This window comes from Lissotriton vulgaris, chromosome 5 (genome assembly GCF_964263255.1).
Source record: "Lissotriton vulgaris chromosome 5, aLisVul1.2, whole genome shotgun sequence".
Lineage (NCBI taxonomy): Eukaryota > Metazoa > Chordata > Amphibia > Caudata > Salamandridae > Lissotriton > Lissotriton vulgaris.
Window position 1 is genome coordinate 843393197 of NC_141693.1, and position 21598 is coordinate 843414794.

The following is a 21598-nucleotide window of genomic DNA, read 5'->3' on the forward strand; positions in this document are numbered from 1 at the left end:
TAAGTTGTTATTTTTAAAACTGAAGTATATTGTGCACTATAACTTGATATGGTAGACTTTTTCTGATAGATATACACTATCCCTCTGTAGTAGTTATGGATTTAGATAGACTTCTCTGTTATAGTTATGAATGGAATTAGGCTTCTCTTCGTTAAATTACATACACTTTTTTATAGTCATATTTCCACTCTGATACTATACACTGCCAAAAGAAAAATTCACTGATAAAAACTGCCTATCTAAAATTAATCCCAACAGTACCCAATCTCTACTAATATATATTTTTTTATTCAAAATTTCAGGCAAAATGGAAGGCGAACAACAAGTTACATTTTCAATTGAACTGAAGGAGAGCAGCCAAGACAAAATTGATGACTTTATGGATGAAAGTAGAGACCACAAACTTCTACAATGTGTTGAAGCAGTGGACAACCTGCTTCAAAATGAAAAAAAGTTACACCCTATATTCAATTTTGACATTTCTGACAATGAAATGTTAGAAAGTTTAATAAAGTATGAAACACAATCATAATAAAAAAAAATTAAAAATAAAGAAAACAAAAAAAACCAACAAAAACAACAAATAATTAACATACAGTATTAGAAAAGTCTATCATTCTGTTATCCTTATAGTACGCTGCCCAGAACGCTTCCCGGTTCGCGTACTAGGCGCTCACCACGCAAAAATATATATATATGTTTTGTTTTTTTTGCCCTGCAGGGACCTTTTACAACCTCCACATAAAACCTAGGGGGTCAGGGAGGATCTACTATGCCCCCTTATCGAAATTTCCCCCTTTGTTTTGGCCTCCTCTTGTCTCTCGATCCTACCGAGAGACAAGATGGCGGCCGCACCGGACTGTTTAGAATGTTGACAGACACCGAAAAGCCAATCAGCTTTCCGTGCGCAAAGTTCCGAAACGCGAAAAGTACGCGAACCGGATCGCTGCCCGGAGCGCTGTTACAGATATATATCTTGATTTAAACGTTAATTTCTCAAAATCCACTGAAGCACATATATTGAGACCTAGCAAAGGCACATCGGGCTAACAGTCCCTACAATTTTGCCAAGTTTCGTGGAAATCCATTCAGCCGTTCGGGCTAAAAGTGAGTCCAACCGCCCTATGGAAATTAACATGAGAAAAACGCGTTTTGGGACCCCCCTTTTTTCTCGGCCCCCCCTTGACGAACCCCCCCCAAATTTCCAGGAGCTGCTCAGAAACAAAATGTGCCATTTTCCTGAAAATTTCAGCCGATTCCGTCCACAAACGCCAAAGTTATTAGACATAGAATTTTCAGAAATCCCATAGGGAAAAAATCCTAACTATATATATCTACTGGCGACCGCCAGTAGGTTATATATATATATATATATATATATATATATATATATATATATATATATATATATATCCACAGCTACCAAACACCAGCCAGATGCACTCGTGAGCGGGTGCACACAGAACGGGGGTGTGCCCGTTACGAAATCACAGCTCCAGAATCCACGGACAATAAATCCAAAGGAAAGTAGCACACGCAGGGGGTAGTTCCACAGCAAGTTTATTTTCAGGGAACTAAACAGCAACGACGCGTTTCGCCATAGGGCTTTGTCAAATTGTGCAAAGAGTATCAAAACTCGTCTCTTTAAAAGGACGTCATGAGGTATAATACAAGCGAAAACGGACTGCAGTGAAATGGTCATGAATGGCCGCCATATTAGAACGGTATACATAAACGAGCGCATACATTATTACACAATCGTTAGGAGAACTGTAAATGAAATTTTCATAATATCGCTCGAAGACAAATATAAAAGCAAAATGCCCAGTTATAATTGATGAGTAATGCAGCCCGGGATGGGCGATAAATTTGCACTGCAACCCTTGTTGAAATGTGGCCCGCAATGGGCACTCGTACATACATATCCAAAGGTGAGTAACAGTAATGACATGACACACAAGAGAAATAGTCCCGTCATCAAAAATGACAAACCTGTGCCATTTCTACATATGCAGAATACAAGATGAAACATTTATAAAAATAAAAGCATAAATGCTGTAAATACTGTTTCAAAGTCGTCACTCTGTGTGGATATGGAAGTATTAAGCCCTGAATGGGCAAGAATCAATGCTTGAAAGTCCTATACCAGATGACATCTCTACATTGTCAATGTATACACCAAGATGGATGTCCAAAACGGATTATTAAAAACTGTGAAAGAAACAGAAAAGATGGTTCAATGAATTCAGACAGGTTATAGATACAGGCAAACTGTACAACTCTGTTACCCCAAGTGTACTGAAAGCTCTTCATGCATGTTAAGTCCATTAGGACTTTTGCTCTGTAAATCGATGATATACCTCGATTCCAACTGTCTAAGTTTAAGAAGACGATCACCTCCCCTGATATTGGCCGGGACACTATCGAGACAAATGTAGGATAACAGATCCCTGTTACTTTTATGCATCCTCTCGAAGTGCCTGGCTACAGGGTAGGTTTCATCTTTCTTGGCAATGGCACGCATATGCTCTAAAATCCTCAGTTTCACTGCATTAGTCATGCTGCCAATGTAGTTCAAACCGCAAGGGCAGGTAAGGCAGTAAATCGCATAAGGCGTGGAACATGTCAAGAATTTCGTGATTTTTCTTGGAACAGTCAGACCTGGTATCTTAAAAGTAAGCGTCCGCTTACTATATTTACATGCCTTGCACCGGCCACAGGGGTAGAAACCACTCAGTGTAGGTAATTTTGAGATTCTTTCAGGAGCAAGGTAATGGCTAGAAACCAAATGATCCCTAAGAGATCTAGCCTTCCTAAAAGTAATAAGCAGGTTGGTAGGTAAATCAGCTTTGATGATGTTGTCAGACATTAGGATATTCGAATTCTTTTTGAATATCTTTTTAATTTGTCCCGCATTTTGAGAGAAGGTAGTGATGAGGCGAAATGCCCCATTACTAGATTTTTTAGTTGTTATTTTAGGTTTCAACAGATCTGTTCTCTTCATCTTTTTGGCTCTGTTGTAGGCACGAGCTAAAACATCATCTCGGTAGCCCCTAATCCTGAATCTCTGAAGGCTAGCATCCGCTGCCTTTTTGAAGTCATCATCATTAGAATTGTTCCGCCTTAACCTTAAAAGTTCTCCGTAAGGGATACTTTCTATCAATTGGCGAGGATGACTACTGGTGGCAAACAGCGTGGAGTTCCCCGCCGTTTCTTTTCTGAACAGTTTGGTCTGTATCATCCCATCTTTGTCAATATATACAGTGAGGTCCAGATAGTTAACAGTGGTCCTGCTGATGTTGCCAGAAAATTTAAGGTTCACATCATTGTTGTTAAGTACGTCTATGAAGGCATTAGCAGTTTCAACAGGGCTTTCTAGAATGATGAAAAGATCGTCTATGTAACGATACCACCCTATTATCCGGTTGACCCACTCCTGGTTAATGTTTCTCCAGGACGCCTGCTCCTCCCACCAACCTACAAAGAGGTTAGCAAAACTGGGAGCGGAGCAGGCTCCCATAGCAACTCCGGACATCTGCTTAAACAATTGTTTGCTGAAAAGAAAAATGTTGTTATTGAGACTAAAACTCATGAATTCCAGTAACATTTTGTTATGCTCATAAAAGCGTACTGGACGTTTATCAAGAAAACTCGCCATGGCCCTCAAGCCATCACCATGTGCAATGCAAGTGTATAAACTGGTGATGTCTAGTACCATCATACAGTAAGTGTCTTTCCACATGACTTTGTCAATACAAGTCAAAAAATGTTTTGTGTCTCTTAAATAAGAGGGTAGCGACATGACCAAAGGTGAGAGAAACAAATCCACATAAATAGAAAGGTTCTCTGTGAGACTCCCATTGGAGGCTACAATAGGCCTCCCCGGGGGATTACACATGTCCTTATGAACCTTTGGGAGGTAGTAAAAAGTAGGAATCACAGGGCTTAGGCAACGTAAAAATAGATATTCATCAGTACTCAACATATTAACATTGTACCATTTTAATATCATGTCATGATAATCGATCACGCTCTGAATATATATTTTGTCGCTCACAGTACTATAAGTGTTGGTATCTCCCAATAAACGAAGAGCCTCAGTTTCATATTGGGCAGCTGTAAGGAGGACAACATTGCCCCCCTTGTCTGAAGGCTTGCATACCAGGCCGGAGTCATCGCATAAAGTCTGTAATGCGGTTTTTTGAGATTTGGTGACATTTTCATGTACCGGTATGGGTGTTTTGGTTTTCCTAAGCCTTACAAGATCCCTCAAAACAGCATCCGAAAAAGTATCTATCGCGTCAGTACCCATGATGGGCATAAAAGTGGAAACTGGTTTGAATGCACTGTTCCCACTTTTTTGTGATACTTCAAGATTGTCCAATGTTTGAGTATTAGTCACTTCGCCGTCTCCTCCCCTGTTAATTTCTTGAAAAAGGCCCTCCATGGCTCGGAGGCCTCCCAAATCCCGACATCTGGGTTCCTCAGTTTCAGTGTCACTAACAGAAACAGCATGCTCGCTGTGTGGTTTTAATTTGAAAAATTTATGAAGTTTTAATTTTCTCGTGAACTTGAAAACGTCAATTCTAGTCTGCGCAAATTCAAAGTTTTTTCGTGGGCAAAAGGATAAGCCCAGTTTCAGTATGGAATTTTCTTCTTCCGTGAGTACTTTATCGGTCAAATTTATGATGGTCAGATTATCTTTGTTTTCTTGGTCAGAGCTTAGTTCTTCTTCTTGTAGAACTTCTTCATGCTGCGTGTGATGGGTGGAGAACCTGGTAGATTTCTTCCCGCAGCCCCCCGCCTCGTCTTCCTCTTGCCGCTTGGTTTTCCGGGGGCTTGCCCCTGCCTCCCTCTAGTTGGTTGTTGCACATTACTTTGTATTCCACGTGAAAAGAAGAAGCTCCCTCGCTTCCATCTTCGCTGATCACGTCATCTGCATTGGCATCGGATATCGATGTGGCAGGTTCCACAGTGGCTGGGCCACTTGCCTTCTCTCTCAATTGCTTCCTTGTGTAGTCATATTTTTTAGCAAAAGTAAGCACTCTTCCCATCTGATAATCATTTTCATCCCTTTCGAATTTTTCCTCCTTGCGCTGTTTAATTTTTTGTTCGTATTTTTTCAGACGTTTTTTAATTTGTTCACGTTTTTCTCCTAAAGTGACCTGATCTTCCTCCTTTAGTAATTCGTCTTCCAACTCTTTGATCTGTGCCAAAGCTTTTTCTCTATCACTCCAGGCAAAGCGAACCAGTATTTTCAAACTTCCTTTATAGGATGCTGCAGTGTGTTCTGCCCATGCATCCAGCAGTTGGGGGTCTGGGTTCTCGTACGCTGGGATAGTATAAATCCTCAGGCCTCTGGGAACGCGGTCAACATCAATATAATTTTGTAATGATGTCGCCTCCCACCATTTCCTGATCTCACGTTCATATAGGCGTTCTAATGAGACCAGTTTCGTGTTCAGAGTAGTACTGCCCCCACTCGCTTGACTAGTGCCGGCCTTTTGTGTTCCGTCAGGTTTTTTCTTGTTTTTGAACATTCCCTTTTCAGCTTCTTTTTCTCTGCCTCGCAAAACATGCTTAAATGGTAGAGCAGCCGCAACTACCAAAAAAGAATTGACTGTATTCCCCCTTCGCTCTGAGTTAATGTCTGCGCTTTAAGAAAAATGATAACAAAGTCACTGAATGCGCACACCGCGCCTTACCGGAAAGAATGAGGTTGCCTTGATGCGTTTCGTTTCTTCACTCGGCAATATATTCCAGGTATAGGCAATGCGGGATATAAGTAGACAAACTCGGTGCAGCCGGTAAAAAATCTCCACAGCTACCAAACACCAGCCAGATGCACTTGTGAGCGGGTGCACACAGAACAGGGGTGTGCCCGTTACGAAATCACAGCTCCAGAATCCACGGACAATAAATCCAAAGGAAAGTAGCACACGCAGGGGGTAGTTCCACAGCAAGTTTATTTTCAGGGAAGTAAACAGCAACGACGCGTTTCGCCATAGGGCTTTGTCAAATTGTGCAAAGAGTATCAAAACTTGTCTCTTTAAAAGGACGTCATGAGGTATAATACAAGCGAAAACGGACTGCAGTGAAATGGTCATGAATGGCCGCCATATTAGAACGGTATACATTAACGAGCGCCTACATTATTACACAATCGTTAGGAGAACTGTAAATGAAATTTGCATAATATAGCTCGAAGACAAATATAAAAGCAAAATGCCCAGTTATAATTCATGAGTAATGCAGCCCGGGATGGGCGATACATTTGCACTGCAACCCTTGTTGAAATGTGGCCCGCATATATACATATAACATATATAATCTGTATATCTATATAAATACAAATATAAATGCATGCATACGTATACATATATGCATACAGATGCATGTTATTTACATGAACGTTTAAAAACACTAATAAAAGCAAAGCTAAAAAGCCACCTCATTACAAACAGAATGGCTTTAACTTAAATGAGGGCGAGATCTATTGCATTTTCAATGCTTGTTTACTTTGGTTCCATCAAGAAGGCATTCAGATGTGTCACACATTTGCCATAAATTCTGAATGTTAGCACTCTAGTTGCTCATTAGATCACTGTAGTAAAGCTACTGCTCACCAGGGAAGTCTGCTGCTTGTATTCAAAGTGCATGTTTCAGTCTGCATGTCAGAATTTTTTTTAATGAAATAGAAGAGGATTTGAGAAGTCACTCAAAATGATCCCTGATTTTTCTTTCTGAAGCACTAATCATACTTTCTTTGGCAAAATGAACCCCCTCATTTTTGTTCCTTTTTAAATTAAATGTTTTCAGACTTACCACTTCATTCCAATCAAGATGGCTTCTGGTGTGCCATACTTTTGTCATAAGTAAGACTGTTAGCGCTCTAGTTGTTCTTTAGAACACTCTGGGACATTCTGTCATTGGGCTATACTTGGGCTACATCTGGGGGATATTTGGGCTACATTTAGGCTCTTTTGTCTCTGGTGGCCATCTTGGGAGACTGTATGTCAGAATGTTTTAATGAAATTGAAGAGGATTTGAGAAGTCACTCAAAATGTGCCCTAATTTTTCTTTCTGCAGCACTAATCATACTTTCTATGGCAAAATATACCCCCTCATTTTGTTCCTTTTTAAATTAAATGTTTTAAGAGTTACCACTTTATTCCAATCAAGATGGCTTCAGGTGTGCCATACCTTTGTAATAAGTAGGACTGTTAGCGCTCTAGTTGTTCTTTAGAACACTCTGGGACATTCTGTCATTGGGCTATACTTGGGCTACATCTGGGTGATATTTGGGCTACATTTGGGCTCTTTTATCTCTGGTGGCCATCTTGGGAGACTACATGTCAGAATTTTTTTATGAAATAGAAGAGGATTTGAGAAGTCACTCAAAATTTGCCCTATTTTTTCATTCTGCAGCACTAATAATACTTTCTATGGCATAATATACCCCCTCATTTTGTTCCTTTTTAAATTAAATGTTTTAAGAGTTACCACTTTATTCCCATCACGATGGCTTCAGGTGTGCTATACCTTTATAATAAGTAGGACTGTTAGCTCTCTAGTTATTCTTTAGAACACTCTAGGAGGCTGCAGTAGAACACAAAGGAATCAACTGACAGTCTCTGTCCTTGTTGGATGTACATGTTTTACTGAGAATGTCAGACTTCATTCTCACATGACTGAGAAAGATAATGTGAATTTACAGAAAATATGCTTTCAGTTTAGCTTATAGATCCCCTTCCAAACCACTGTGGGAAAATCATGAGATATTAGTTTTCTTTCAAACATGATTCATGATATCACAGCAGAAGGCTTTTTCACATGGTAAAATCACCTTAGAACACACCACAATTCCTAAAATGAGTATGGTACCATCAACAAATGATTTATAATGTAACTAAAGTCCTAAAACCCTCTATTAACTACAATGCTTTTTAATGAGGTGCTATCATATATATTGGTCCCAAGATGGCTGCCAACACTTCTTGGATGAAGTGCTAACAGCCAATCAGATCAGATGTGTGGTTAGGCTCCGCCCAGATATATATATTTTTTTGAACCTAAATTACTCAAAATCCACTGGAGCACATATCTTGAGACATAGCAAAGGCACATCGGGCTACCAGTCCCTACAATTTTGCCAAGTTTTGTGGAAATCCATTCAGCCGTTCGGGCTAAAAGTGAGTCCAACCGCCATATGGAAATTAACATGGGGAAAACACGTTTTGGGACCCCCCTTTTATCTCGGCCCCCGCTTGACGAATATCCCCAAACTTTCAAGGAAGGAGCGGAGCGCAGCGAGGCAAATTTAAGGAAAATTACAGGCAGATTCCTCAACCGGCGTCAAAGTTATTCCCAATAGAATGTTGCAGATTTCCTATAGAAAACAATCCTAACTATAATTACCTACTGGCGACCGCCAGTAGGTAATATATATACAGTTTCACAAGGTGCCCAAAAGCAGAGTGCACTCCCTGCTTGCTTTCTCCAGTAAGGGGGGGTTTGCAGATGCAATCAGCGGCAACAGAGCCTGACGCGTTTCGAGTTATCCACTCTTCCTCATAGGCTGTCTGCAAATTGAGTAACTGCAAGCAAAAAACAAACCAGTATCTTAGTCCCTTATTTATTGCCATTATGCACCATAGAAATCACCTGATACTTTTCATCACAAGTGAACATTATCAACATGATGTGTGCTGGGACTGGTAGTCTTCCAATATAATACCCCAGTGGGCTGCCTGCAGTTGCCTCAATCAAATAGTTCATGTTCACGAAAGCACTTGCATGATAACCTCCCTGTTCAAATTATCAGCAAACCAGGTCCGCCCTGCCGATGTTTGCACCAGCAGCGGAACCGCTCCAGTGTTCGGCGGTGCTCTCCCCGGCCGGACCTGCCGTAAATATACAGTTTCACAAGGTGCCCAAAAGCAGAGTGCACTCCCTGCTTGCTTTCTCCAGTAAGGGGGGGTTTACAGATGCAATCAGCGCCAGCAGAGCCTGACGCGTTTCGAGTTATCCACTCTTCCTCATAGGCTGTCTGCAAATTGAGTAACTGCAAGCAAAAAACAAACCAGTATCTTAGTCCCTTATTTATTGCCATTATGCACCATAGAAATCACCTGATACTTTTCATCACAAGTGAACATTATCAACATGATGTGTGCTGGGACTGGTAGTCTTCCAATATAATACCCCAGTGGGCTGCCTGCAGTTACCTCAATCAAATAGTTCATGTTCATGAGAGGTTGAAAAGTATGTTTGTTAACAGGCAAAAATTAGAGCAGACTAAGAGTTTTTCTTACCTCAGCATTTTATTCAATCAAGGTTACTTGAGGGCTCTAGCCATTCTTGCAAAAAAACCTGCCACTTGTTAAGACAACGGCCGCCCTGGCATCTATCTCTAGAAAATTGGGAAGGAAGCTGCCAGGGGAGCTCATCCAAATTTACAAGGCTTAATGCATTGCTAACATAATATACAGGGCAGGTTTATGGGGTTTTGTTAATACCTACCCCATACAAACTGTGGAAAACTCGTTTTTATGATATATTTTATCCCTACCTGCCAGCTCACCATCTTATGCCTGCCACAATGAACTGGGTCTTTCTTTCATTTCATTTCTGATCTTATTAAGTTAGAACCAATTTTCCTGTGGCACAGGATGTGAACAAAGGATCAACCAAAGCTAAATTGGGAGATCCTACAGGACTGCCTAAAACTAGAAGGGGCTTTAAAGATCCCCTGGCTAAAGTGAGTGCGTGACTCTATGAATGATATTGATCACCCAGAATACTTTACTGATCCTAGGTCCATAAAGGCAATTATTAGAAAGGCCCTAAGAAAGAAGTGCCTTCAGCTATTGCCCACAACAAGAATGACAGGAGAAATTGTTCAACCCAGTGTAAGGCAACATCAGTTAAATGTAACCTGCTTTAAAATTGAACCTTACTTTACTTTTGTACCTGGCACTTGGGACAGGCGGTTATTAACTTGGTTCAGGCTGGACATTATTTACAGACTCGTGACCTTTCCTAAAACCAATGATTGGTTACAGGTATTGCCTTTATTTCCATGAGACAATCACTCTTCTCAGTCCACTAGTCATCTGGTTTTATTTTGTAAATTTTATGTAGTTTTGAGGAAAGCATGGATTTTACTGATTTTAATACTACAGGGACTGCAGCAATGCCGCCCAGCATTAATTAGGCTACAGTTTTTAGAGAATGAAATAACTGCCTGGTGCTTAACTATGTTGTTCAAGAAGGTACTTGCACAAAGGGAAATCATGACGATGAAGGAACTATAGTAGAATTGACTCTTGTCATTTTTATGGTTTTTATTACTGCAGTTTTAAGATTAATTGATGTTTTAATGTTATTATTCTTGTGCTTTTATGATTGCTATAACAGCAGTCGAATAAAGCCTACCTTGACCTATATATATATATATATATATATATATATATATATATATATATATATATATAGTCACTGAAAAAATCATAAGTTTCAGGGACGTTATAGTTCGAAATTAGCATTTAAAAAAACCTTTGAAATTCACTGAAAAAACCATAGGTTTCCAGGACTTTATAGTTAGAAATTAGCATTTAAAAATACCTTTGTAATTCTCTGAAAAAAATATAGGTTTCAGAGACATTATAGTTAGTTGGACACATTTCACTCGTACAAAACCAGTGAAATTCGGCCGTTATAGTTAGTTCCTCTAACTATAACTCGCACCTCCGCAATGCACTGCCGATAACGTCACATATTACATTATTAATGACATGGTCAGTGATATCACTGATGACACCACTGATGACATCTCAAATGACATCACTGATGACATCATCCATGTGATAATCAGATGCACCTCCTCACAACCTAATATAACCTTTGATACACCCACTCTAAAATACAGAGTACCATTTTTGAAACCATGCACATACACCAATACCAGTTACTACATACCCACTCACTGATTCCTAGGTCTACATACACATCCACTTATTCACCTATACAGTCACTTATACATGCAGTCATTCATCAATACAGCACTATCATATGCACTTATACACCTATAGAGACACTCACACACTGCCACTCATCCATAGAGTTACTCACACACCTAGTCAGTCATGCAAAGAATCAATCACATTCCCATTTACTCACATATATGGTTGCTTGGTGCTCAGTTATCGATAATTTTATTTTTGGAATTTCTCAAGAACTACCGAACCGATTTACACCATTTTTAAAAAAAAGGGCGCTTTCTGAACCAAGAGCTACCTATTTGGCAAATTTGGTGTAATTCCGTTCAGCAGTTTGGGCTGTAGCCATGTCTAAAGTTTCCTATGGAAATGCAAATTCTCTGCCCCCTCTCGACGAATCACCCTGAAACTTTTAGGACAGGAGCTGACCTGAGCTAACCTTTGTTTCTGGAAAATTTCGCCAAACGGTGCTAAAGATATTGACAAAAGAAAAAACTTGCCAAATTATAAATTCCAGCCTGCAAGAGAACAGTCTGACAGGTGGGTGGCTTTCTACTCAATATTAAGGCTTCATTAGATGTTACAGTAGGGGAGAAACTCCAAGGGCTGTCCGTTATACATCATAAGCAAATAGTAAAGCATTTAGTGAAGGAGGGTGCTAGGAGAACTGATTTAGAAGATGTGTGTAAGAAAGATAACCTGCGCCATTTAAAGGATGTAAAGTACCAGGGCATATCCAATCATACTTGCGGGATATAAAGGGCACAAACATAAGGAGGTGGGAATTACATGTTCGATTGGGGCAAGTAACAGTTTTTATACGGTGGAAGCTGGCCCAGCAACCCTGTATGGAGAAAGCCATTTGTCCCTTCTATTAAGGGGACCATTGACCTTTTTGCATTTACTTATAATTTCCTCCAGTTTCGCAGCGAGTTGAACGTTGTTGCTACCGAGCTTTACATTGATTCATTCAGATTTGACATACAAAGGATCTCCTTCAATTGATGGTAGGATGTGATAGCATGCTCGTGTGTAATGTAGTAGGGAAATTCTTGGCTGTTGTTCACAATCAGTTAATTAAGAAAAAAGGCTCCCTGCAGTAGGGAGATAGATTGGGTATATGGAGGTTGTTATGTTTTAGTTATACCCCCAAATATAAGAAAGGGTATCACGAGGAAGGGTAGTTTTTCCTAATAGAAATAGAACATGCACTTTTCGGTCTAATCTTGCACATAGGAAAAAATACCCACTATAGATTCATAAGTGATAATTTTTAGAATAAAACATTCTTTTGTCTGTTTTATTTAAGGGAATATGGTTTAAAGAGGACTGTTGAATTACAGTTTCACTCCTATTATCATGTAATTACCTTTTTAATATAAGAAACTGTTCTATGTACTTGGTGATTCTTTTATCTAATGTTTTGATTACATGCCTAAGAGATAAAAATATTCACATTCATGAAATGATTGCATTAGTCTGCACCAAACTGGTTTTAATTTTGTACAGAGATAATGTTAACCCTGTATGGAATTAATACGGAAGAAATGTTCATGTGGTAGGAGGCTGAGGTCAGTCATTTTATTATGAAATAGGAGAGATTTTATTGTTATTAGACATAGAAGGGTCGGGGTTAAAACAAGTACTTGTTGATTTTAAATGCTTGTAGGTGGGCATGTAAAAGTATATTAGTACTAAAAAAAAATCTTAGTTGCAAAAGTATATGTTTTCAGACATGATTTGAGTTGTGTATATCTGAACTGTTTGTATGGCCTGTTTAGGCATGACGCAAATTGTTAATAAACTGAAATGTAAAACTGAAACTGTTGTATAGGCCACATGTCCTCAATCCTGAAGAGTATATTTGATACCTTGACTTGCTTAATTTTCCTCCCTAGCATGGGTCTGCAGTTTCTTTTACATTACCTCGCCGCACATACGCTCTTACGGGTCGCTGGCCTGGACATGCTTGTATTGTCTCCAGTTTTCACATTCCTCTAGAACGTATACGTGTGTTGGTCCTCAGTGTAAAATGTGGCATTTGAATTCACTGATTATGCACTTTGCACACCTAAGAGAAACTGATGGGCACAAAATATGTGGTGAATTTTCTTTTAAGCTCCTACCATTTAGAGCACACCTCACCTTCCTCGCAGCTCCGCAGACCTAGGGAGAATGAGGCACCATGGAAGCACATAAGTTACTGTCTGTGGCACTTCCTAAAGGTGTCAATATTCTTTCAAAGTGGGTCTTCGAAAGGCTCAGTGAATTTAACATGAGATGCTGTAATAGGCAGAAGTGTTAGTACCTTGATTTTCGTGGAAGTTAGTTTCTACTTGTTTACCATTTCCTTCACTGTGAAACAATAATCTTGCTGTTATTTAAATTATTATACACAACTGATCAATCTAACCAATGCATTTAAGGGATGATTGGTCATCTTGTTACTTTTAAGAGTTTTGTTAATTTATCACCTATATGTGTGTTTCAGTGCCAGTGACGGACTTAAAGGTGAGGGGTTACAAGAAGGAGTAGATTGGCTTCAAGGTAGGTTCTTCATGTCAATTCATATGGGCTTTTATCCAAAACAGTTATTGTTTTTTCTTCTATGCATTTAATGAGACTATTTATTTCCATTTTATCGGTTCTCAAAACAAATTGCACACCAACTACCAATAGCAAACCTGTGTGGAAAAAGTATTACCAGTACAAAGATGCTTAGGCCATATCTTGTTTAAACTCTACATTGAAGACCTCTTCTTTATATTAAAACAATTCTGTTTTAAACTAATTTCCTTTACTGACCTAAAAAAGTATTTTCAGCAGTAAAAATAAATACCTACAACAACCAAGACAGGATATTTTTAATTGCTTAGGGCCCTGTACCTTTTACTCAAATCTGACATCTCTCCTACATTTTTGCTGATAACATAATTATTGTACCCAGTTCTTAAATTGTGCCAGTGGTTGAAAGGTGTGGGTACTCTCATTTTGAGGACCTGGATTTATTTTTTATTATCAGACTCCTACCCGTTGGAATAGAGAACATGACAGAACAGGGAGGAGGGAGAAGAAGGAAGAAAAGGATATGCAAACATTACGGAAAAGTGCCGGACCTTACAGTCCCCATGTGGTTTTATAACCAAAGTCCTCAGTGTTGGTTGCTGTTTGTACTAAAACTGCCAGTGTAATTCTTGTAACAGAAAACATTCCAGGGGCATAGCAAGGAGCAGAAATAGTCCCAATATTCAAACAAACATTGGCAAGGCAAATAGGTCTAGCATCAGCACTGAAGGGAACTACTTGGTGTGTTGATGTGTTCCCTGTAAAAGGGCAACATGCTGAAACTCATAATCACGTTAGCCAATGGGTGAAGTGGGTGGCTACATTCCCCCTTAATGCATGCTGGAGTGGGTGGAAGAAAAACAAGACTGACACCAGCCACAGACAAATGAATGTAGTCTGACTGAAACCCTTATATGTAACTGTTATACTCCTAATTTTATTAAAATCGAAAGGTCTTGGCGAACACATACCTAAATAAGGTCAGCCAGTCTAGTGCTGGCTATAAGCCTCTTGCTTTTGAGAAAGAACGAAGGGAAGAGTGATGGAAAAAGAGGGAAACCAAAAAGAAAGAAAGAAGGAAAGCTAGAGAAGGAAAGAAAAAGAACGAAGGAAAGCAAGAGAGAATGAAAGCTAAAGAAGGAAAAATAACAAAGAAAAGAAAGAATAAGAAAGAAAAAAGTTAAATTTCAGAGCAGTTTCAAATAGACACAATCTGATCTAGTATGCTATGAAATAGCATCTATCAGAACAGCTAAACACCTCAAAATGAATTTACTACAGCATTGGCAAGAGATGGGATTGGATAAAGATGGAATATGTATCAAGGTGGCCTGCTATCACTTCAGGCTGTAAACACAAAGGCAACACTAAAGTAAAAACAAAAACACTGGCAATGAAGGGAACTAGCTTGTTTGTGGATGTGCTCTTTGTGAGAGAGCAAAATGCAGTCACTCAAGGTGAAGTTAACCTGTGGCTTATATAGGCTCGCCCACTGCCCCATGATTTAATCTCCAATGGATGGAAGCAAAATGTGAATGACACAGCAACAGACCAATGGATGAATAGAGGTGGCTGAAATCCCCGATATGTAAGTATATTATACACGTTTTAGTATAATCAGGTCTTCGCTAATGCCAGACCTAAAAAGGTAAATACCACAGACCCAGCAAATTATCACCTTAAATCACTTACATCATAAGATATTGACTAAAGCCCATCCAGATTCTCTAAAGGTATTGGAATAATAGTCCAAGCAAAATATGTCTAGCTTAAAAAAGATGTCTATCTTGCATATCACGATCTGAAAAATGTCTTTGATGTTGAGGACAGACCCTGATTATCTGATACTATGAAAAGATTGGGGTTTGAGCCTGGCCCAGTTGAACTTGTAAAATTATTACTTTTGAACACTGTAGCATGTTTGCCATGGCCAGGATGGTAATGTGACCAAGGACTTTGATCTTCTTAAAAGTGTTTAGCAAGGCTATACCCTAGCCCTTTTCCTTTTTAATGAAGTTATAGTAATTTTTACTGTAAGCCACTGACGCAGTATTACATTCATTTTTGGAGTCACTTCTGGCAAGGTTTTAGAAATTTTGCTTCGAATCGAAGCTTATCATTAATGTCTAAAAGCCTAAAGTTGTAGCAGTAGGTCACAAGAAAAATTCGAGAAAGAGGTTTCGCTTGAATGGAAGTTAGGGACTTCAGTTACTCCGGCCCCTCGTTAGCTGCATCCGGGAAATTGACTAAACAGATAACATATTTTAACCACTGTTGCTGGACTGCAGTCTTTCAAGCAGAAGTTTGGTGGTTGCATTTTCTCAGCAACCCTAGCTGTGTACAACTCAACGTGCTTTAGTAGTCCAACATATGGGACTGAGTTATGAAGTCAGAGCGATGTAAAATATTTGCCTACTATAAAAAATGTTTTTTTTTAAATCCTTATTTAGCCTCACACAATCTTCTTCAAGTATTTTTGTATTTAGGTATTTATCACCAAGCCCATATGAGACCCCTGTTATACTGAGAACGTCTCGGGACAAATCCTCACAGAGCAGTATTTAGATATACTTGCAAGAGATGGCCTTTCAGTGGAGGGCACCGCTTCACTCCCATGGTTTCTGCACATTAAAAAAACTGTCTTATTACATAGGCCTCTCTGAAATCAGGCTCTCCCCTTATACATTATTTTCTAGGGATGGGTATGTTGCCTAGATGAAGTACAGAGAATGGACTGAGCCTCTAAACCAGGAATTCCTTTGTAACAACATCATGAGGCAAGTGACCTCACCCATAATTCTGCAAGGTGTTGGGGACTGGGTACATCCTGACAATCCAACCCCCGCCCCCCAGCCCCAATGCCACACACATTAACGTTATGTCACACTTAGTCTCAGAGTTTCATTGATCAGGGACTTGACCCAGAAATGTAAAAATGATCGCTCCCAGTCCGAAACCTTTTTTTGTTACTACAACACGATTGAAACCAGCCTCAATTTCTTACAATTCTACTCTTTACTCCAGTATTGTATATTTTATAGATTTACATGCTTGTATCTTCCCTATCGTCATGGTGGGGGTCCAACAGTAAACATAGCAGTACTGAAACATTAGCATAGACCTTCACAAAAAAAGAAAGCCACAATTTAGTAACCTTCCAACATAATTTTATAACACCCAAAGATCAGCAAATCAGAGTAGAGACCTCAGAGTATCCTTCCCCTACAGGGCCACTATACCTCAGATTTCTTGCCCCACGTTGTGTGATAGGGAGTCTCTCTGCTCAGTGACAGTGTCTTTTCTTCAACTTTTGACCTCCAGCTTTCAACTTTTCAGCTACGTTCAAGGTACTATTGAACTGTGTCTTTGCATGTTCTTTTATGAAAATGCTAGAGCCTACAAAAGGGCTGTCTAGGCCCTGCAAGACCTGTGGGAAGTGTAGACATTTCTCAGAAGACCACCACAAACAGTCTCTGTATTGCCTCTACCCTGACCATAAACATAGGGAATGCAAATATTGTCGCACTTTTTCAGCCAAAACCCTCAATGATAGGAAGGGTGAGCTGCTCCTCTCGCTCCAAAAGAAGAAGGCTGCCTCAGACTCTGGGTCTGAACCAGAGGAAAAAGCTAATGTTTCCTCTAGAAAGGCAAAGGAAGACGGTTCCTCTTTTTATCATGAGGACTCAAAAAAATCCAAGTCCCAGAAAAAGGTAAGTCTAAGGGGAAACACCTCAAAAAACCTCAGACTGGACTCAAAAATGTTCTTCAGCGTCAAATTCTGCTCCCCTGACTCCTGTCAGGGACCATTCATCTCATCCGTCAATGGCTTCATCGTCGAAGATTCCGCCGCTTACGCTTATTCTGACGTTTACGCACGACAGCCACTACGATGTCGACAGCAGAAGCATCGTCGTGCTCTCAACTGACTTTGACTACTTTGGCAACAAGACCATCTCTGTCGACGAGGATTTTGACGCCTTCCACCGGCCTGCTAAAGGCTGCCCCGCAGACAAAGATCGTCCGCACAACTTTGAAGTTGTCACAGACGTCTGTTTTGGTGACAGCGCTGTTGTCGAACCTCTTGATGGGAGGAAAAACCAGCTCCCTGCATCCACAGAAAGAAATACATGGCTTTTCAAAGATATCTCAAACAACAAGAGAGGGGTCCACCTTACACAAAGGGACAGGACACCAAATTGACAAATAATCAAAAACAACAATTCCCTTTGTGTGTTTTTGGACAAACCGATAATAAATCATACACCATTCATCCAAGCACACCAATATCACCAAAGAGAGCTGACCTTTTGCAAAAATCCAATATATGAACGTTTATTCTGTAAAATCAGTTAGTCATATAAAGAGTGCATATAATAAAAATACGGATTGTTTCAAGATAAAATAACTCTCTAAATATAGAGCCACATCAAAATTTCACAAAGATCATACACATTGTTACACAAAATCACAATAAACGAACATGGGAGAATATCATAGACGTTAATTTTTTTTGTCATTGTTATACACTAATCGCAAAGAAATTCGTTGGTCAGACAACTATTTTGTACAGTTTCTTGTTTGGCCAAGATAGGGTTGATTTAGTGCTTTTGAAGAACCAGTGTGACGCGTTTCGGTGGGTTAAAATGATCTGACCACCTTCTTCAGGAAAAAGACTTGGTATCTCCCACAACTTCAGATCTGAGTTGGTGAAGTGTTATCATTCGATGATCACTCTTGGGAACTGTCTCCTCAAGATCAAGTGCCACCCATCTGTTTTTAGGGGTATACACTCAAAATATTGAGTTTTTAATATCGATTTACATAAATATCAAATTAAAACGATAGAATGGACACAATATCGAATGGACAGAATATAGACAACAAAAATATCGAATAGAATAGCAGTAATATCGAATTCAAAATATAGAATGGACAAAATATAGAATGGACAGAATATAGTCAACAAAAATATAGAATGGACAGAATATAGACGACAAAAATATTGAATGGACAGAATATAGACAGCAAAAATATTGAATTTGAGGTAAGTAAGTTAATATACATTTTTTAATAATATCCAATTTTTTTAAGTGTTTTTTTATGTGGGTATATGTGTGAAAAGTGTATATTTATTTAATAATTTATTTTAATTAATTAATTTTATGGTATTTAATTGTTGCGTAATATAATTCTGTAGCGGGTTGTGGGGTTATAGGGGAATAGGATGGGAAGTAATTTAATTATAAATAATTAAATATGTTATTTATTTATTGGTATTTATTTTGAATTCATTGTTAATTAATTAATTGGTAATTAATTAAAATATAATTGGTGCTAATTAAAATATAATTGGTAATTAATTTTAATTAATTGATAATTATGTAAATTTTATTTTCTGGAGCGGGTTGTGGGTTTATAGGGGAATAGGGTGGGAAGTAATTTAATTATAATTAATTAATTTTTGTATTTATTTATTGGTATTTATTTTGAGTTAATTGATATTAAAATGTTTAATTGGTAATTAATTAAAATATAATTGGTAATTAATTTTAATTAATGGATTAATTGAAAATTATGTTAATTTTATTAATGTATTTCCTGTAGCGGATTGTGAGTTTATAGGGGAATAGGGTGGGAAGTAATTTAATTATAATTAATTACATTTTTAAATTTATTTATTAGTATTTATTTTGAATTAATTGATATTAAAATTTTTAATTGGTAATTAAATAAAATATAATTGGTAATTTATTTTAATTAATTGATTAGTCGATTATTATGTTAATTTTATTAATTTATTTTTTGTTGCGGGTTGTGGGTTTGTAGGGGAATAGGGTGGGAAGTAATGTAATTGTAATTAATTAAATATTTTAATTTTATTTATTGGTTTTGTTTTGTTGTAATTTGTAATTTTTTAATTAATAATTAATTGCTAATTGGTAAATAATTTGTATTAGTAAGTAATTATTTTTAATAATTAATTTTTATTTGTATTTGTAATTGATTAATATTATATTATATACAATTGTTAATTACTTTTAATTTGTAATTGGTATTAATATTTAATTTATTTTTATTCATATATGAAGTATTTACTTTCCCTACTGTTGCACTCTCTGGAGTGTGAATAGTAATTTTTACGCCTACGCTATCCAAGGCTTTCCCTACTGTTGAGCTCCCTGGAGTGGGAAGAGAAATTTTTACTCCTACGCTATCCAACATTTTCCCTACTGTTGCACTCTGTGGAGTGGGAATAGTACTTTTCACTACTACGCTATCCAACGCTTTCCCTACTGTTGTACTCTCTGGAGTGGGAATAGTAATTTTTACCTCCACGCTATCCAACCCTTTCCCTACTGTTGCACTCTCTAAAGTGGGAATAGTAATTTGTACCCTCCCGCTATCCAATGCTTTCCCTACTGTTGCACTCACTGGAGTGGGAATAGTAAATTTTATGTCTACGCTATCCCGCGCTTTCCCTACTGTTGCACTCTCTGGAGTGGGAATAGTAATTTTTACCCCTACGCTATCCAACGCTTTCCCTACTGTTGCACTCACTGGAGTGGGAATAGTAATTTTTACCCCTACGCTATCCAACGCTTTCCCTACTGTTGCACTCTCTGGAGTGGAAATAGTAATTTTTACCCCTACGCTATCCAATACTTTCCCTACTGTTGCACTCTCTGGAGTGGGAATAGTAATTTTTACCCTACCACTATCCAACACTTTCCCTACTGTTGCACTCACTGTAGTGGGAATAGTAATTTTTACTGCTACGCTATCCAATGTTTTCTCTACTGTTCCACTCACTGGAGTGGTAATAGTAAATGTAACCCTTTCGCTTTCCTACGGTAAAAATATTGTATATTTTTTATTAATATTATGTATATATATATATATGGTAGACCGTCCATTTGATGCACGTTATCTTTTGCACTGGTGTGTAAATAAAGCGCTGAAATCCATCTGTTGCTGTGCCGTGGTCTTTACTCTACCTAAACGTGGAAAGAAGAAATCTGTGGCTATATATATATATATATATATATATATATGTATTAAAAAATTTATGTTTTTTTCAGTTACATTAATTATTTATTAATTTTAAGGTTATTTAAGTATTTTAAGTATGTTTAAGTTAATTATATTTATTATTTAATTAATTTTCAATTACTTTTAAGACATTTAAAAAATTCGATATTTTGACTACCTATATTTTTTACAACGATATTTTTGATTCGATATTTTTGTACTTACCTGTTTGGAGATAAGGAGTCGATATTTTTGCATTCTATATTTTTCACTCGATATTTTGGTAAGTCTATATTTTTGTCATCGATATTCTTTCAGTGATCCTTTTTTAGGGTATGCCCATAAATGTGGGGCTCTCTCCGTGAGCCTTCAATGCAATGTAGTCTTAATATATTCTGAATATATTTCTGTCATTCGAGTTCTGGGATTGAACGATCGCAAAATAATTGTTCCTCCTTACTGTGGTTACATAGGTAGACCTCTTCAAGTTAAAATCAATTCCGGGACTGTCGGGTCAGTGGGGCGTGCTGACTCCAGCTGCTTCCATGCTCGAGCACAGAGACAAGAGCCCTGCCCGCCATTCCTTGCCAGCAGGCGAGAGGGGAGCTTGAGTGGTACTTAAAATCGGGATCCGTGCTGGCAACGTGCTTGCTGTACCAGCACGGATCCCGCCAGGCCTCCCACGATATTCTGATTCCCGGTTTACCTGACTCCTTGCTTGAACTTCGGTTTCTCTTTATTTTTCTGGTAATCCTATTGCTGGCTGCTGTAAAGAAAGAAAGAATAATCATTATTGTGAAATATTCCAGATCTTCGCTATTGCAATTTGCATAGTTTTGACCCTTGCCTTTTTTACCTTTTTCGTCCCGTGCTTCCTCCTGCTTAAGGAAATTAGTTTTTTTGGTTTTCCCTACTTGCAGGATTAACGGGTACATTCTTATTTTTGATTAAGGGTCCTATCCACTCCTAAGGTGTCTCTAGCCTAGGTTTGTATGTTATCGTCC

General features: G+C 38.4%; 1 protein-coding gene across 1 annotated transcript in view; it reads left to right on the forward strand.

The window, feature by feature from the left end:
- ARL6 (ARF like GTPase 6) overlaps window positions 1–21598 on the forward strand; it is a 632324-nt gene that overhangs the window by 558575 nt on the left and 52151 nt on the right. The window contains exon 7 of the mRNA XM_086922390.1: window positions 13492–13547. Within this exon, the coding sequence (XP_086778516.1) occupies window positions 13492–13547 (56 nt within the window). The remainder of the gene's footprint in view (window positions 1–13491; window positions 13548–21598) is intronic.